The 19,104-nt window shown below is 47.6% G+C and overlaps 1 protein-coding gene across 10 annotated transcripts in view; it reads left to right on the plus strand.

Annotated features, from left to right (window-relative positions):
- CADPS (calcium dependent secretion activator) overlaps positions 1-19,104 on the plus strand; it is a 447,566-nt gene that overhangs the window by 262,015 nt on the left and 166,447 nt on the right. For all 10 annotated transcript variants that reach the window (XM_059663078.1, XM_059663082.1, XM_059663077.1 and 7 more), the window contains exons 7-8: positions 2,458-2,569; positions 9,189-9,328. In XM_059663078.1, the coding sequence (XP_059519061.1) occupies positions 2,458-2,569; positions 9,189-9,328 (252 nt within the window). The remainder of the gene's footprint in view (positions 1-2,457; positions 2,570-9,188; positions 9,329-19,104) is intronic.

Genomic DNA, 19,104 nt, shown 5'->3' on the forward strand with positions numbered 1-19,104 from the left:
GTTGAGTAGATAACACAAAACATGAGTGATCGTCACCCTTAGGAGAATACTTCCGACATATCCTTATTCAGAGAAGGGAAGGAAGCCAAAATGTGTTGTGTTCTCCTCCTGTTCCAAGCCTGCTACTATTTTTCTCTGTGAAATTAGGTTATTTTATAGCTGAGCACATGAGATAAAGGAACATTAATTAATTGGCCTCAAGTCCTACAGTTTGTAAGTGATTAACCAGGATTTGAACTAAGGATATCTGGTTCAAAATGCTGTGCCTTGTCAAGTCGCCTTTGCTCGGACAGAGATTGCCCTATCTTGGGGCTTGCCGCAATTGCTGACGATCCAAATTAAGACTTCCTATCTATACACTGAACATTCTGCTGTTGGGTTTGAAAACTATAACTTCTTGTTCTGCTTGTGTCCTTGTCTGTGTCCTCTTCTTTTCTCTATTGCGGCTGTTATGCTTCCTCATGGTTCTTGCCCACACAGACTCCCATGGTATGGGCTCCCTTCCCCCATTATTCTGGTGCTCTCTTGTCAACTCTCTCTAGAGCCCTCAGGTCTTTGAACTTATTTGAGTTCAACAGTGAGATTAGAAGTCAGATTTCTATCACTTACCAAAAAAAAACTGCAACCAACGAACAGAAAAAAATAGTCAAGCTTGCTGTTAGTCAAAAAATGCCCATGAAAATGATAATGACAAAATAGGCCAGGAAAAATAAAGTGACTAGGGACATCCAATGATGGCAAGACGCCCTGTGATGTGCACTCCCATTCCCAGGTGGTAGGAGGACAATCCCCACCTTTATGGAAAGCATTTTGGGAATAGGGGTCCCAAGCCTTGACAGTATTCATGCTCATTGACACATACAGAAATGACCTCCCACCTAGGTCTCTATCCCAAGGAAATGATCATAGATGAAATAAAAAAGAAATGTCTATCCCAGTCTCAATCATAGAACAATGATTAAATAAATTATAATGTACCGGTAAGGTACAGTATTGGAGAGTAATTAAAAAGAATAGCTAATGAATATTTTACAATATGGAAATTGGCCACCATAGAAGGCAAAATGAAGAAACGTCTCTATATAAAGTTTTCTCTCTTCCTGATTCCTAGTTTTATAAAAGAGTATATATTTGGCATCATTTAGACAAAAACGCATTAAGTGCATTCTAGGTGCTAAGCACTAGGTATGCAATATAAATAAAACACAGTCTCGGTGCTTACAGAACTTCCAGAATCATAGGGGACTCAGCTATAAACAATCATACAATCAACAGTTAAAATCCAGTGATTGCCAGGACAGGAAATTAAATAATATGTTTAAGAGCGTTTCACACTGGAGTCCAATTTACACCAGGAGACCATGGGCCATGTTCTCCGGGAAAGGGGTGTCCAAGCTGACGTAAGAGAGAACCAAAAGGAGGTGTGGTGGGAAGAAGCACCAGCAAAGGGAACAGCCCTGCAACAGCCCGAGGCGGCCCCGACAGATGCCCATGGCACTGCAGTGGGTGAATGGGAGAGCACACCAAGGGGTCTGGATGGCATCTTGTGGGCATTGGAGCAGCTACCATGGGAGGGTTTAGGGCAGGGGCTCAGTGCAATGCAGTGACACTTCCAGAAGGTCAAGTTTCAGATACAAGAGTGGGTGGAGATGGCCCTGTAATAACAAGTAAGAATAATGATCAGAGTTGAAATAAAAAAGTAATGTCCATCCCAGTCTCAATAATAGAACAATGATTAAATAAATTATAATGTATCCATAAGGTGAGTGAATGGAGAGGCCACATTTGAGGGGCTCCTGTCAGCCCCGCCTGGCACTCTACCCTGTGCTAGGTAAACCAGGCTTTCCCCTGGGGTGGTCTGAGACTCAGATGCCCACACACCATGAGTGAGGAAGGGACTTTACCACTTCCCTCCTTCCATCTTTCATGACAGGCTGAGCTCCACCCACTCTCTATCCCACTCATCTTTGAATGCCAAGAGAAGTGAGGCTCCTCAGCACCCCACTTCCCACTAGTACGGAAGTCTCGTTTTAAAGTCAGGTGTTGGCTCAGACCAAATGAAGCCCCATCTAGAAATCTGGAACTGCAGCTTCTAAGAACCAGGGACTCCGAGGATGCGAGGAAATATTCGTTAGTGGTTACCTGAGAATATGTGTAGGTATAGCAGGAGCATGAGGGAAAGTTCTCACCACTTGATTTCATGCTAACTCCTCCTGATTCCTCCCCATGCTCCGTGAAGACCCGTGGCAACTTTCTGAGCATCTGTCTTGCATTTGCCTAACAAGATAATTAACACTTTTTGTCACTGTGGCAGCTTTGGGGGGGGGGGAGGGGAGGATGTGACAGCCAGCGCCTCCTCGGTTAACCCTGCACTCCCCCGACCCAGGAAGAAGGCAGCTGAGTTTAGCATCGTTTGGACAGAGGTCTCCACACTGACCTCTCCCGTTCTGTCCACAGCTGGGGCACCCAGGGCGACTTCTCCACGACCCACGCGCTGCCTGCTGTGAAGGTGAAGCTGTTCACAGAGAGCACCGGCGTCCTGGCCTTGGAGGACAAGGAACTCGGGCGGGTAAGTGCTCCCCTCACAGCCGGATGCACGCAGGTTGCTCCAGAGAGCCGGTGTCTCCAGGTCCCCCGAGGCAGCATTGCCAAGAGCTGAAGGACTGGCTTGGCCATTTAGATCCCGGGGTGCTCTCTGCATGGACGGTGCAACCTTGAGCAAGCAAGTGCTTCAACCTCTCCCAGCCTCAGCTTCCCTGCCCCCAATCTGGTCACCACAGTGCACGCTGCTGAAGACCAACTACCAAGCAGGGTCCTCCAACCTTCCAACCCACACCCCTCAGGCCAAAGCGCTCCATGCCCTTTACTATCCTGGAGTGAAAATCTTAGGTGACTTAACAAACTGACCCACCTAACAATCTAAATCAACACAACATCACATAAAGGGAGAATGAAAGGCAATGGCTCAATAATAGTATCATTTCAAGATGTGAAATTACAAAAATCCGCTGTGGAGGTTGGCCACTCCAAAGCCTGAGCACCAGCGAACTGACTTATTGAATCGATAAGCAAGTGTTGGTAACAAGGTTGCTTTTATTTCCCTGGAAAAGTGCTAAAAATACTTTGAGTGCATGAGTAACCCAGTTTTTAGGAGCTGGACTTAGTTAGTCATCAACAGGTTTCCCCCCTCCATTTATAGTCAGTGGGAATACTCAAAAGTCAGGTGGGATGCAGGACAGTTCCCTATTGGAAAGGGTTATCTCACTCCGTTCCCGCATGTTTACTATCCCTGGGGCCCACCATGCAACTACCACACCAACAGAGCTCAGCACCAACAATTTTCAACCAAAACAGTCCTCCCGCCCAATTTTTGAAACATCCGGTGGATGGTACCACTCCCTTTGAGTACTACTGAGATCAGAAAGGCATTTCGTCTTGCATCTCAGCTATGGACGCTGCACCAAAAAGCCAGTGGTCTTTTCAGGCCGGAAGTTAATTAGCTGGAAAGGCTTCCATCACCCCACACTGCGGATAATAACATCTGAGCTCTGGAGGCAGCCTACAAAGGCTCAGGTGATCCGGGATCAGGCTCTGCCCGCCTCCTCAGCCCTTTGCTGCCACTGACCCCCAGCATCTTCAGCCAAATTTGAGTCACTCAGATAAACCAAATTCTTTCCCGCCTCAGGGGCCTTTCTGTCTGCGTGGAGTCCTGGCCCCACCTCCCGAATCTCTGAAAGGCCACCTCTTTATACATGCCCCTCCTCCCTCCTCGGACAGCCCTTGCTGGCTGTCCATCCTCCTTTAATTGCTACCGCAGCCCCTGTTCACGTCCTCCACTGAGCCTGTCACCACTGAGAGAAAGAGAGGAAGAATTTACAGAAATGCTTACCTCTGGCCTCCCCACCAGGCTGTGAAAGCTCCATGGAGACAGACACCTAAACGATTTGTCCGCCACCCCAGAGCCCAGCATATAGACTCTCAATAGACTTCATTTCCCACTGGCCGAATGGACAATCCCTTCTGAAAGCTGTGTGACTTCAGCCAAGACTTCTGACCTCTCTGGGCCTCTGATATTTTATCTAGAGAATAAGAGAATACCCCAAGATAAGCACACAGGTGTGTGCACATCACAGCACCAGCAAGACCACATTACCCATGCTTCCTTCTCTCTTCCTTTGTCTTTTCCCTTCCTTTTCTGCCTTTCATCTGTAGACCTGACCTGGAGTCATATTACTGGGACCCGCACCACAGATGGAAGTAAAACACAAAGCAAACAAACCTAATAGCAAAAAGAGTGCTTCACCCCACCCCCCAAAAAAAGGAGGGGGATGAAAGAAAAGAAGACGTGTAGTGTTTTCTTTGAGAAATGACAAGTATTCATTTCTGCTCCTTGAGAGAGGCACACAGATGGGGAAGTCGCCTGCCTTTTATTTTTCTGCAAACTTCTTTTTCCATGAAGAATCGTGTCAAGAATCATGAGAGTCTCAGAGAGCTAGGATCTGCATGTTCGAAGAGACACGCCCAGGAGCACTCAACCTGAGTCCAGGGAGGATTCCAGGGGACCCGGGAGCCCCTGGAAATTGCCTGCAAATAGTGTGGGGGGCGGGGGACGTGGAGGGGAGGGAGCGGATATGTGCATTTTTCTGGACTCACTAGTTCAAAGCTTTCACCAGCTTCTCAAAGCTGTTCCCACTCAGAAAAGTTGAAACCACTGGGCTAGTCAAAGCCTTTCATTTTGTAGATGAGAAACTGATTCCTGAAGAGTCAGGAAGCTTGCCCAGAGCTCCCGGGTGCGCGGGGGCCCAGGCAGTGCTGGCCAGCGCTGTCCTACGCCCTTAATGTGCAGCCCCTCGCCCAGCCTTCACCATGGTCCCAGTGAGGCAGCTGCAGATAGCACCCCTCTCGTACTGACCGGCGGCTGGGTCCGGAGGCGGTAATTCAGCAGGAGTGATGTTGCCTCACCCAGGGCCGCTTTTACTGCACCACAGCGTCCTCAGCAAAAGCACACTCCTCAGCTCTGTGGCCATGAGCTCGCCACAGGCCCCACACAGCCATTCTTTTCTTAATAGATCATTCTCTCTTGTATATTCCCCCGGCTACTAGTTTACACTTGTTCCTGCCAGTTGCTCTGGCCGAAGGCCTGCAGGCCCTCGTGCCAGCTGGGGCGCCCTCTGCTGGTGGCACCGCCACGGGCCGCAGCTGTGACTGCTAAGTGGTCTTTTTCAATGTGAAGTGCCTTGGAGCCCCCAGGAGAGTGTGTCTATGCCAGTGGTCGGCAAACCGTGGCTCGCGAGCCACATGCGGCTCTTTGGCCCCTTGAGTCTGGCTCTTCCACAAAATGCCACAGTGCGATGTTGACTTAAAACTTTAAGTAAAGTTTATTAAGTTAATTTTAGGGAATGTGGTGGAGTGAAAGAAAATGTAGTGTCAAGGATTGAGAAAGGTATGTTGAGATGGTTTGGACATATAGAGAGGATGAACGAAAGGAAATAGATGAAACAAGTATACAAGACGAGTGTGGGTGGGAGAGTTGGAAGGGGTCGACCTCAGCGAATGTACCTCAATCAGGTTGAGGACGTTTTTAGCAAAGGCCAGCTTAGGAGCACCCTAATTAAGTTAATAACAATGTGCCTACCTATACAGTTTAAGTTTAAAAAATTTGGCTCTCAAAAGAAATTTCAGTGGTTGTACTGTTGATGTTTGGCTCTGTTGACTAATGAGTTTGCCGACCACTGGCCTATGCTGTTCTTCCCAAGCGTAGCAGGACACAGCCACGTTCAAAATCTCGGTTCTACCTTCATTCATCCCACAGTAGTAACTTGTTTCATCTTTATTATGTTTCATTTTTATTAACCTTTTTAATAAATAAATAAATTAAAAGCCATGCAGGCTGTACAAAAAATTAAATGGACATGTAGTGAAACCATTGATCCCTTCCACCTCACCCTAGTATCGTTTCCCAAAGAAAGAGCCTTGTTTTCAGTTTATTGTATATTCTTCCCCAAATAGCCTATGCATGTACAAGCATAGCATATGTAGGCCTGTGTGCATATATCTCTCTTTAAAAAGGAGCACGCACTAGAAAATTATTGTATGCATACTGCTCTGCACTTTGCTTGAATTATCAGTGTATTTGGAGATTAGTCCATGTCAGCCATATTGACTTCCCTCCTTTTTCATAGCTGCATAGTAGTCCATTGTGTGGATGCATCAGAATTTATTTAGGTTGTTTTCAGTCTTTGGCTATATAAACAAAGCTTCGGTAAATGATCTTCAATTTATTTCCTTGCACATATGTGTGTATCTGTATAGGATAAATGTCAAAAAATATTTTGCTGAATGAAATTTGAATTTTGATAGATACTGCCAAATTGTCTCCAAAGGAGTAGTATATGCCAACTGATACTTCTACAAAAGGCACAAGAGTGTCCATTTCCCCAAACCCATGCCCATACTCCAATACTATCCAACTGTTATGCATCAAAAATGATTGTGGCCCCATGTGTCCTGTCATTTGTGCTATGCACAGAGCAAACAGGAATAATGGCAGGCAAAAACTTAACCTCAAAAAACGTAAAGGCTATGGACATAAAAACGAGGACTTAGAGCGCAGTGTGTGGAGGAGCCCATAGCCAGGGACACAGTCCAGTCTGAGGGGTAGGGGTCCCTTCCAGCCAGGGGAACACAGAGGTAGGGAGGGATATCAGGGTGAAACAGTCCCCTGGGAGCACCTGCCTGGGTGCCCAGGTTCCTGAGAACAGCTGGGGCTGGCCGGCGTGCAGCTTACCGCTCCTGCACGGGGCCAGTTGTGTTCCCACATCAGCATCACCACATCAAAGCACAGCACACATGGCTGCGGCTGAGATGACGAAGTGCTTGATTAGCAGCCTGGAATGTCCAGATGAGGTGTCTGGGCTGCGCCGGGCTTACGTGCACCCAGAAGGACCCTAATAATTCAGCAAGGTTGACACGTACAAAGGAGTCATCAACCGGTCAGAAGGGTGGGGATGAAGACAGAGGAGAATGCAGTGACCTCATCTCCCCATCCACACTGGAGAGGAGGTCCCCCCAGAGGCCCCCACGTGGGGGAAGAAGTCTTTGTAGAGAGGCCAGTACTGAGCTGAGGCCATTTGCTTTGGCAAGCGGACATCATATTGGCCGTGGGAAACGCCCAGAACCATATGGTGGGAGGCCTGCTGATGAGCTCCGGGCGCCCAGGGCACTGCTCCCACTGACTTTGCCAAACGGGCAGGAGGGAAGGAGGCCCAGGGCCTGGCCTGCTGTCTTCCGGCCCAGGCTGGGCTTCTCCTCTGAGCTCCCTGCACATCACCCCACCTCACCTCCAGGAGAGAGGGTCAGCCTCGCTGGGATCAGCAGCCCTCCTCCCACCCTCCAGGCTCAGGTCTCAGGATACAGAAGATGACAGAGTTCTCTTGAGGGCAGGGAGTGGTCCCTACCCCCTCCCCGCCCTCCCCCCGGCTCCGGTCCCCATGGCACCTTGTCTCATTTACGTCCAGCGTCCTCCAGCAAGTCCAAGGCCACTGGTGCCAGTGACGTGAACTTACACATTTGATGATTGAATCTTAGCTAAATTAACCCTAAATTAACAGAATGAACACATGCCCAAAGAGATTCCCACAGAGGAGCTCTGATTGAAGGTAGTCCTAATATTCAAGCCTGGCAAGCAGCATGAAAGCGGTGGCCTGTCGCCAGGCCTGCTCGCTGAGTTCCGTCACCACCCGAGACTAAGCGGCCGGTGATCACACAGGATCATGCCGGTCAGGACTATGGGAAATGCAGACTCACATCCCGTACCCTTAACGATCAGCCTTGCCCTGACCATATACAGCCAGTAAGGCTAATCATAGAACACAGCCACCACCATGCGCAAGACACTTAGACTATAGTGTTTTGTCTTTAGCCCATCTTTTAAGACGTCTGTATTTGTGTATGTTCTATGATATATGCACTTAATGTTAACACAAAGTAGACATATAAATGTGAAATATATATATGGGTATATATTTTTACTGATATTTATATATCAGCATATCAAATTTTCCCGTTTCGTTTTGTGTGTTTGTTTGTTTTTAATAAACAAATTGGTTTTAATAAATAAATTGGTTTGTGGCAAGCCTGAGCTATTCTATCAGCACAATTTTTCCAAAGGCTCAGATGATGATTAGCATTTTTTTTTTAGCAAAAAAGTACTTTTAGACATAATGCTGCTATACATTTAATAGACTGCAGTATAGTGTGAACATAGCTTTTAGATACGCAGAGAAACCAAAATCTTTGTGTGACTCACTTTTTTGTGATTCTTACTTTATTGCGGTGGCCTGGAGCTGAACCCGCAATATCTCTGAGGCGGCCTGTGTTCATGTTGACATATTTTATATTGATAGTGATACAGTTACAGACATTGGGCCAATTGTTCAAAAATATCTTACTGATGTAGGGCATGGTCAAAAACACGTTGGCAGCCTGTGGTCTGAAATATGGGGGTTTCTTTTATTTCAATCATAAGACATTGAGAAGACTCTAATTTTGTCTTTGGCAAAAATATACAAATTTCCCTTCATCAGAGAGAGGGAATGTAATGGAAAAAGAAGAAAAAGAAGAAGAAGGGTCAGGCTTAGACTCAGAGGGTGAAAAATCAGCACAGTGAGGCCTGTGAAAGGGGCGGATGGTACTTTTCTGCCTCGGCCTATCCTCTTCTGAGGCCTCCGAGGGCTTCTCCTGCTGCGATGGTGGGAGGGATCCCAAAGGAAGGGAGAAGAGTGGGCGAGCAGTGCCCTGTGAGATGTAAGGTGTTTCTTCCCTCCACACCCGTCTTCTCTGGGAAGAGGATGATGGGCGGAGAACACTGTTGCTGTAGTGCTTCTGAGCTTTGGAAAAGTGCGAGAGCAAAATCACAGAAACCACATCCTTACTTTTAGAGAATTCGCCAGGGAGGGAGAAGGGAGCAGAGAAGAGCATTTCTGTCCTCGGGCCGGGCTGGGTGGCAGGAGGCAGCCGGGTTGGGAGGCAAAGCCTTGGTTCTGAGTCCGATGGCCAGGATCTGCTTCCCTTGGGCGATGGAACCTGCGCAAGACACGCCTTCTCCGCAGCAAAGTTTCTCATCCACCACAACATGCCCATACGGCGCCTCTGTTCCCGGCTAAGACGGTTGTCCTTTCCCCCAACAGGTTATTCTCCATCCCACCCCGAACAGCCCCAAGCAGTCAGAGTGGCACAAAATGACAGTCTCCAAAAACTGCCCCGATCAAGACCTCAAAATCAAACTCGCTGTCCGAATGGATAAGCCTCAAAACATGAAGCATTCTGGGTAAGTGCTCCTTCTCTGAGGGGCAATTTTGGACACGCTTCTATTTATTTCTTAACATGTTTTCTAAATAAAAATATCTGATCCTCAGAGAACACATGGAAAGAAATACAAAGGATGCATGGGAGGTTATTTAAATACTTACTCTCACATCTACAGTTGTCCGCGGTCTGCATGGAGGATTGGGTCCAGGACCCCCCCAGGATGCAGTGGGGTAGGGTTTGCATGTAGCCTAGGCACATCCTCACATAAACTTTAAATTGTTTCTAGATTACTTATCATTTCTCATACAATGTCAGTGCTATGTAAACAGTTGTTATATTATATTATTCAAGGAATAATGACAAGAAAAAGGGTCTGTACAGGTTCGGTACAGACTCAGCCATCTAGGCCTGATGACATAGTAGACACTGGCCACAACCTACCATTTTTAGAATATTTTTGATCATAGTTGGTTGGATCACAGGACATGGAACCCATGAATGCAAAGGGCCGGCTGTGCCATAAGCTTCCTCCGTTCTTAGGATCACCGCCCTGTGTTTGCCTCGGTGCTAACTGCCGAGATAGAACCATTTCCTTCTCCTCTGGACTGGGATCCCCAGGACAGCCACTGCCTTCCTAGACGCATGCTGGGTGATTCCGGCCTCTGAGGTTTCATTGGCTTCATCTACCTTGTCCCAGGCATCCTGATTTCTCAGCCTGTGACTCCCTCCCTTGCACCTTCGTTAACAACCACATACAGGAGGTGTGAGCGGTTGCCCTTGGTGACCTTCAAACAATCAACTCATATAGAGTCAGTTTTTCCTCCTTCTTACATTCCTGGCATATACATATTCCAAACTGTTGAATGGGAATTCTCCTGCATCTCTCTTCTCTTCAAGGTACACATCCGGGTTTCAAGCAAACGGTTGGAGAATTCTGTGGGGTTTCTGTAGCGCAGGGAGAAGTCGGCATCTTTAGCAAAACCCTGGCTCACAGCAGGAGACTGAGAGAGAAAAGTGAGGAGGGGAGGACAGACCAAAGAGACAGGCCAAAAATATGAATGAATATCTGTCCTCAAAACTGCTCTTTAAAATCTTCCTTAAAGGGATCGGTAGCTCAACCCACATTCCTGGCTGTGGAAGCCTCATACCAGGAGTTTCACAAATACTCCCTCATGTCATCCCCAGAGCAAATACTTGGCGTAGGTATTATTTTTCCCATTGGACAAGTTCCCACATTTTTTTCCTTGACTCTGTTGGAAATTGAACTAACTGATCTGGATTCAGGAACTTTTCTGTTGATTTATTTGTAAAATTATTAACATATTTCAGGTACCTTGATCCTATAGATGAAAGAAGAAATATGTAGCTCACTTTGACCTGTTCCATAGCTATTTAATATCACTAGACTGGCATTTAAAGATTACCCCTGCTGGGACGTATACCAGGAGGGCCTAGAATAGTCCTGAAAAGTGAACAGTGGGCACCTGGATACAGCACCATCAGAGCCAGCATGGCATGAGCCAGGGGAGCAACCTTAGTTGCACAAGGGAAGATTCAGGGAAAATGGAAATATTATGAACTATTTTTTCATTTAAACTTAAAATAACTTTACTGAGCCCCATTGTGTGGGGAAGAGTGAAAGAAACTTTGAAGCAGTGTTGCTGCTTAGAGGGTTAGAGAGAGGAGTTTTTAAGAAGCCTGACTGAGGCCATGAGTCGTATCCACTTCGCTGTGTGAAACATAAAAGGAAACTCAGAATTACCCCCTGGTTGGTGGACTGTGGTTCAGAGCCCCTGGCCCGTTCAGAACAACTTTTCTTTATTGAATAGAAAAATGTCAGTAAGAACATCAACACTGCCTTTTGGCCTTAAGACATTGGTACCTGGGCATATTTGAGACTTAGCAACTCCTCAGTGGCTTTCGAATTATTATCTTTTACATCCACGTAGTGTTTTAAGTTCAGGAAGTGCATTCACTTACATGATCTCATTTCATCCCTGAAACAGCCTCACAAGGATTAGGTATTATTATCCCCCCATTTATTTAAGGCTCTTCTTTTTTTTTTTTTTAACATATTTTATTGATTTTTTACAGAAAGGAAGGGAGAGGGATAGAGAGTCAGAAACATCGATGAGAGAGAAACATCGATCAGCTGTCTCCCGCACCCTTCCCCCCCCCCCCCCCCCGCACTGGGGATGTGCCCCCAACCAAGGTACATGCCCTTGACCGGAATCGAACCTGGGACCCTTCAGTCCGCAGGCCAACGCTCTATCCACTGAGCCAAACCGGCTATAGCTATTATCGCCCCATTTTAATAAATGGCCTCTTTCTTCACCCAGTTGCTCAGACTAAGATCCTTGGAGTCATCTTGGTCTCTCTTTCTCTCTCACCCCCATCTCATACATCATCCAATTCTCCTCACTCCACCTTCATAATAAAGCCAGAGCTCAGCCTCTCATCACCACCTCCACATCTCCACTAGAATCCAAGCCTCCAGTACTTCTCCCCTCACTATTGCACTTGCCTCATATGCAGTCTCCCCGGTGTCCTTGCCTCCCTGTAGTCCATGTAGAATAATTCTTTTGTAAAACACAAGTCAGATCCCATCACTCAAATTCTGGAGAAACCCCCACTGATTCCCCACCTCATTCAGAGTAAAAGTCAATGCTGTTACCATGGCTACGGGCCCTGTCTGATGAGGATTTCATTACCTCTCTGACCGTGATCACTACTCCAGACATACTGGCCTCCTTGCTCTTCCCAAAGACTCCAAGTGGACCCCCACCGCAGGGCCCTTGGCCCCATGTTTCCTCTGCTTTGAATGCTCCTTCTCCCCCACGCAGATGTCCGCATGGCTCACCTGGGTTTCTGCATGTCTCCGCACCTTATCAGAATGCCTTTCCGGGCCCACCCGTGTCCCCCTCTCTTTCTTACTCTGCTTTATTTTTACTAAAGACTTATCATCATCTCACATTTCATAACTTCCTTTGTTCATTTGTTGTCTGTCTTCCCCACTAGACTGTGAGCTCCTTAACATTAGGGGCATTTGTCTCCTTTGTTCAAGGAAGCAACTACAGAGCCTGACATGAAGTAAAAGTCCAATAAATTATTTGTTGCATAAATAAGTGAATGAATGAGCCCCTGTTTTACAAATAAGGAAACTGAGGCTCAGAATCCACATTTTACAAATAAGGAAAAGACTTGCCCACGTCAGAGTAAGCCTCAGAGCCAGGTCTAGAATAGTTTTAGTACAACCTTAACTACAAACCTGAAACTTAAATTCAATGAACCATGGTCCATCAACCTGGAGTAATTCACAATAATATCTATTTTCCTTTTAGGTTTTAACCAATCCTTTTTTAAAAATAATTTTTTATTTATTGATTTCAGAGAGGAAAGGAGAGGGAGAGAGAGATAGAAACATCAATGATGAGAGAGAATCGTTGATCGGCTGCCTCCTGCATGCCCCCCATCAGGGATCGAGCCTGCAACCCAGGATGTGCCTTGACTGGGAATCTAACCGCAACCTCCTGATTCATGGGTCAAGGCTCAACCACTGAGCAACACCAGCCAGGCTGTAGCTCTGCCTTTTAATGAGAATATTTATTTAGCCTATTTATATTTAATACTAGAGGCCCAGTGCACGGATTCGTACACCAGTGGGGTCCCTTGGCCTGGCCTGCACCCTCTCGCAATCCAGGATCCCTTGGGGGATGTTGGAGAGCTGGTTTTGGCCCGATCCCCACAGGCCAGGCTAAGGGACCCCACTAGTGCACAAATCCATGTACCAGGCCTCTAGTATGCATATAAGATCTTTGGTTAATATCTTCCCACCCTCCCTCCTCCCCCCTTCCCTATGAGATTCATCAGTCTGTTCCATGTTTCTATGCCTGTGCATTGAGCGTCTGCCCCCTGGTGATCATTGCACATCATAGCTACCAGCCAGTCGGTCAGTCTGCCGGTCACTTAGGCTTTTATATATATAGATAATTATTGAAATGGTTAGGTTTAAATTACATTGCTGTTTGTCATCTTGCTAGTTGTTTTTTGTTTGTTCCATCTGATCTGTTTCCTTTTTCCTCTTTTTCTTCCTTCTTTTGAATAAATTGAATGCCTTTATTATTCCATTTTATCTTCTTTATTATATTAGTATATAGAAATGCCAATTTGGTCAATTGCCTAGACTGTAATCTTTGGCACTACCACTTACTAGCTGAGGGCAAGTAGCTTACCTCTCTGGACCTCGTTTTGCTCAGCATGAAATGGAGGTAATGCTAGCGCTGGCCCCGGGGGTTATTGTGAGGATTAAATGAGTTAATAAATGTCAAGCATTTTGCTGCAAGGTGAGAGCGACAGCTACAGCGGAGTCGGTGGTGGTGGTCATCATTGGTGCTGTTTGCATTCACCCATGCTCCGCGCCTTTCCTCAGCCAGGGTCCTGCTAGGCTGCCACAAGACTGAGCCACTGGAGTCTCAGCGCCTCCCCGCCTTGTTCTCTCTCACTCCCCTGGGAAGTGGGGAGGCCTCCCGGTAGGAATCATGGTTTTTGTCTCACTGTGACTGCTCTTTCTAGAAAAAAAATGTCATGAAGAATTTCTGGGGGGAAAAGATTTTACCCAGAGAAAACAAGGGCCTCTCTCTACTCCTCGACCAGGGCAGCACCAACCCCATTTCTGGGCTAGTCCGTCACTCTGGCTCCTTTGTGAGGCGCTCATGGGCTACGTGAGGGGGCCATGTGCTCTTCTCCTAGCCAGGAGTGGGCAGACTTTTTGACTCGAGGGCCACAATGGGTTCTTAAACTGGACTGGAGGGCCGGAACAAAAGCACGGATGGAGTGTTTGTGTGAACTAATATAAATTCAAAGTAAACATCATTACATAAAAGGGTACGGTCTTTTTTTTTCAATAGTTTTATTCATTTCAAACGGGCCGGATCCAGCCTGCGGGCCGTAGTTTGCCCACGGCTGGCCCATCCCCAGGCACCCTAACAGAAGATACACAATAAAACATTTTCCCCAGGGATACCTATTGAGTGCCTGTCATGTGCACACTAGTGCTAAGCACAGTAGGTGCTTAATAAACAGCTGAGGTCTGACTTCTCTTACAGTCACAAACACCACGTAAAGAAAACTGTCCCACTTTTTTATACCCCAGGTGCTGCCCTGCCGAGTAGTCCAGGGCAGGGGACCCTGAGGCCAGGGAGTCTTCCATGCATTTGACTGGGATTCCTGGGACTTAAGTTGAACCCAAGTGCACGTTCCTCATGTCTCTTTTTTTAAAAGATGTTTTTATTGATTTTTAGGGAGAGAGGAAGGGAGAGGGAGAGAAAGGTAGAAACATCTGTAAGAGAGAAACATCAATCACTGCCTCCTGCACGCCCCCTAATGGAGATTGAGCCTGCAACTTGGGCATGTGCCCAGACCAGGAATCAAACTGGTGACCTCTTGGTTCCTGGGTTGATGCTCTATCACTGAGCCACACTGGCCGGGCTTCCTGGTCTCTTGTTAGTCCTTTGTAGTTCACTCTGGACTCTCATAGAACTAAAATGCCGCAGGGCGTGGCAGGGATGTCAGTGGCCCACTGGCATGGGACTTACAGAAATGCTACAGGACAGGATGCATTAGAATCCTGATGCAAAATGTGACCTGGAGACCCACACCCAGACATGTGCACCTCACCCTGTCTCCCAACAGATAGGTGCCTGAGAGCAGGACATCGATTGAAATAAAGAAGCCAAAGGCGAATCCTTTGCAAAGTTGGTAGTTACAGACTCTTTCTACTAGGACTACTATTTCTACTACTACTACCACTACTACTAGTAGCAGCAAGAATAACAACACGCAACAGCAATGCCTAACATTATCAAGTTCCTACTATGTGCCAGTTACTGTGCTAAACAGTGGACATGCATCACCTCCACCAGCCCTCACAACAACCGATGGAGTAGGTGCTATGCTATCCCCACTTACGGCCGAGGGAACTGAGGCACAGGTAGCTAAGCCAAGGGACAGCTCACGACAGGCCCAGGATCTCACCTAGGTGTTCCCACTCTGAGTCTGAGATATACCCACCAGGCCAGACTTCGGCTCACTGCACCACAGCGCTGGTTTATCTGTTCATAAACCCAGCTTTCCACATATCCAGGCGGCCTGGAGAGAGAGTCAGGGGCCACCAGTGCCCACACAGACAGCTGTCCGTAGGGTGAGGGCTGGGGGCACCTGTGCGTCTGCAATGACTGGCTTCATCTGCCCCAGGTGCTTCCCCTTCTGTTTATGAGCACACCCTGAGAGAGCCCACCAGCCAGAAGAAGGACGTTGCAGCCCTCAGTTTTCTCCGTTTTGACACCTTCAGGCATGTGCCACATTAGCGATGGATTCTGAGGAAAACCTCCGAGGAGAAGCCCCCCTCCACACAGATCACCCGCCACTTTCCACGGGAGGGCGGCTGCGTTTTCTCTGACCCACTCAGCTCGCCCACCCGGAGCCGTTCACCAGAAGTCCTCTCTCTGTGTGTCCAGCTGAAATAACTATTCCTGGTATTATTTCAAGAAAGAAACCAAGCTTGTCCTCTAGCCCAGGAGGAGATGGTAGGGAAGAGGGTGCCCTAGAACCAGGCTGTTCCGGTTCTAGATTAAATTCTGCTGCTGCCATTCACCGCTGGGGCCCTAGGGAAGGTGCTTGAACTTTCTGAACGTCAGTTTCCTAAACTGAAAAGTAGGATTAATAGCAAATAATAAGTGTATGTGTTGTGCCAGTTATTGTTCTAAGCGCTTCAACTCTCACTAGCTACTTTAATCCTCATGACAGCCTTTGAAGTAGGTACCACTGTTATTATCCCCATTGTACAGGTGAAAAAACTAAGGCAGAGATAAGTCTAGTGACTTGCCCAAAGTCACACACAAACCTAGGCAGCCTGGCTCCACAGTCAAGCCCTTAACCCCTCCGTGTGGGTGCAATGAATTCCTGCAAAGTGCTTGGCATAGCACAGAAGGCAAGCACAACTTCTCTCAGCAGTGCCTAGTGTTTTTATTCTGAAGAAAAGTTAGTGATCCATGTGAGTTACATTCTATGGGAACCAGAGAACTCATTTTCCTACTTCCATTCTCATCAACTAAAAGTATAAACGCTTTAGATACAGCAGCAGCGTTCATCGTTTCTAATCTCTTTATGTATGTGGATTTAAGTTAAGGGGGGAAGAGAAAAGGAGTAGTAGCTGCCAGTATAATTTCAGAAATTATGAGACTCTTACAACCTGGCAGTTGTTACTAAAAATATAAAATTCTTCATGCACTTTCTTTATTTGACCTTTTATTTCATCTATGTACATATGCCCAAGGAGCTCTCCTTTCACACATCTAGCTATTGTTTACTACAAGTAATGCTATGCTTTCCTCTGTACAGGGAGATAGCCTATATCATAAAGCTCTAATATGCAAATTGACCAACAGCAGAATGACCGGTTGCTATGATGCACACTGACCACCAGGGGGCAGACGCTCAATGCAAAACAGTGCTCCCACAAGGGGGCGCCGCTCAGCCAGAAGCCAGGCTCATGGCTGGTAAGCGCAGTGGCAGTGGCTGGAGCCTCTTCTGCCTCCGCAGCAGTGCTAAGGACCCCTTCGGGGATGTCTGCCTGCCGGACATCCCCCGAGGGGTCCCGGACTGTGAAAGGGCTCAGGCCGGGCTGAGGGACCCCCCCAGTGCACCAGGCCCCTGGTTTTATCATAAGGCAGCTTTTATTGGGCATCTACTTCCTGCCATGCCTCATGCTTATCCTTCTCAAGCATCACCTGCTTAATCTGCCCCACACAGCACAACCCTGGCCCTGTGTGGAGAACACCGGGAGGTTAAGCAGCTTGCCCAGCATCTCAGGGAACTGGCAGAACTAGTGCTGGCAGGCTCCTCACCAGCACAGACAATAACCCTCTCTGTCCCTGTCCATGGCCCAGCCTCCATTTCTGCATGACTATGATAATACTAGAGGCCCAGTGCATGGAATTCGTGCACGGGTAGGGTCCCTAGGCTTGGCCAGTGATCAGGGCCGATCGGGGCCTTCCAGCTTCTGACTGGGGCCTCCCTTCACCAACTGCCGGCTGCCTACTGGGGACTTCCTTCATTCCACGCCGACCCCTGGTGGTCAGCGCACATCATAGTGAGTGATCAGTCTCCTGGTCAAACTCCCACAGGGACAATTTGCATATTAGGCTTTTATATATATAGATATTACCTCAAGAAGGCTGAGAGCTCTGTCCAGGACAGCAGTGTGCTCCACATAATAACAGAGCTGACCCAGTTGGCTCCAGGGTGACAAACAGCCATCCAACCGTTCCCACAGCCTCAGCCTGGGTCCGGCCCACCCCCTCTCATCTGCACACTGTCACCCTCTCCTTGCTGGCTCCCTGCTTCTCTTGCCCCTCGCATCAACAGCACATTTGCCACCACGGCCACTGGGATCATCTTAAGTAGAAATATAACCTTGTCACTCCCCTGCCTAAAACCCTCCCTAGTTTTCCATCCTTATTTAGGATGAGTGTGTTACTGATACAAGTTCCCGAGTTAAAATGTCACTACTGTGAAGTGAATGGAGTTTGGGGCCAGAGCGAAAGAGGGGAGACCAGGGAGGAGCCTATTGCCATGGCCCAGGTGGAGGTGACAGAGTTGGGGAGTGGCAGTGGCGGTAGAAATAGGCGGGATATACTTTGGAAGGAGAACTCACAAGACTTGGTGGTGCATTGCACGTCTTTATGCGATGTTTTTCAATCTCATCAGACATCATTATAAAGGCTGCTCTGGTTTCCCAAGAACATGGCATTCAAAACCAATTAAAATATTGCAAATACTTACTGACCCCCTGCCATACGCAGTGACCCCTCAACTGTTCTGCAGTTAGAGACACCGAACCCCCGCACAGGCCCTTCATATCCGCAGATTCATCCAGGCTTGAAGTCCACCAGAATCCGAGGGTGGGAAACCGCGGTTGGGAATGCAAAATTCTGTTTTGGACCCACTGTTGATTGAATCTGCAAGTGTGAAATCCTCAGATATGACAGAAGACAGTATTTACAGAAGAAAAAAAAATCTGTGTAGGACCCACACAGTTCAAGGTGCAGAAACTGCACTAGGAAATTGAAAAGGAGAGGTTTCTGTGCCAGAAACTTAGAAAGAAAGGACCAGGTTCCTTCCCTCCAGGAGCTCACAGTCCAGCGGGTGTGTGAGTATAAAAGCCAGTTCTGTACTAGTACGTTACTGCTGCCGGCACAGAATTGACTTACGCGGCCCAGGAGGCGGTGACATCAATAAGAACGGAGACTCAGGAAGATGTGAGTTCTAACCTCAGGAGCGGGGAGAAGGCTCTCAGGCAGCGTAACTGTGCAAAGTCATGGATGGAGGTGTGAAGCCACGCGGCCAGAATTACAGACAATACGAGGCACCAGCTGAGCCTGGAGAGTTCACCGGGGCCAGAATAGGAAGCGCTGCCAGGCCGGTCAGGATGCTGCATGTTGTCTCCAGAGGTGAAGGCTTCTCCGAGGGTATTCACACCGCTAAGGGCACACGGGATCGCTTCCTGATGCACAGACACGCATGTATTAGTTAAACAGGTCCTCATGCATTTTAATGTATGCCGCATAACGTATCATGGGTGTATCAAGGCTACAATGTAAAGTTTTCTTTCAAAATAAATGTATTCATGTTAAACAAGTCAACTTAAACTTTCAAGTGAATCATAGGATAAATGGTGGGCAGATATGGGATAAATCATGATAGAATGTGAGCAGCCAGAGTTTGGGGCTCCCGTCA

The sequence above is a fragment of the Myotis daubentonii genome, chromosome 14, assembly GCF_963259705.1.
Source record: "Myotis daubentonii chromosome 14, mMyoDau2.1, whole genome shotgun sequence".
NCBI lineage: Eukaryota > Metazoa > Chordata > Mammalia > Chiroptera > Vespertilionidae > Myotis > Myotis daubentonii.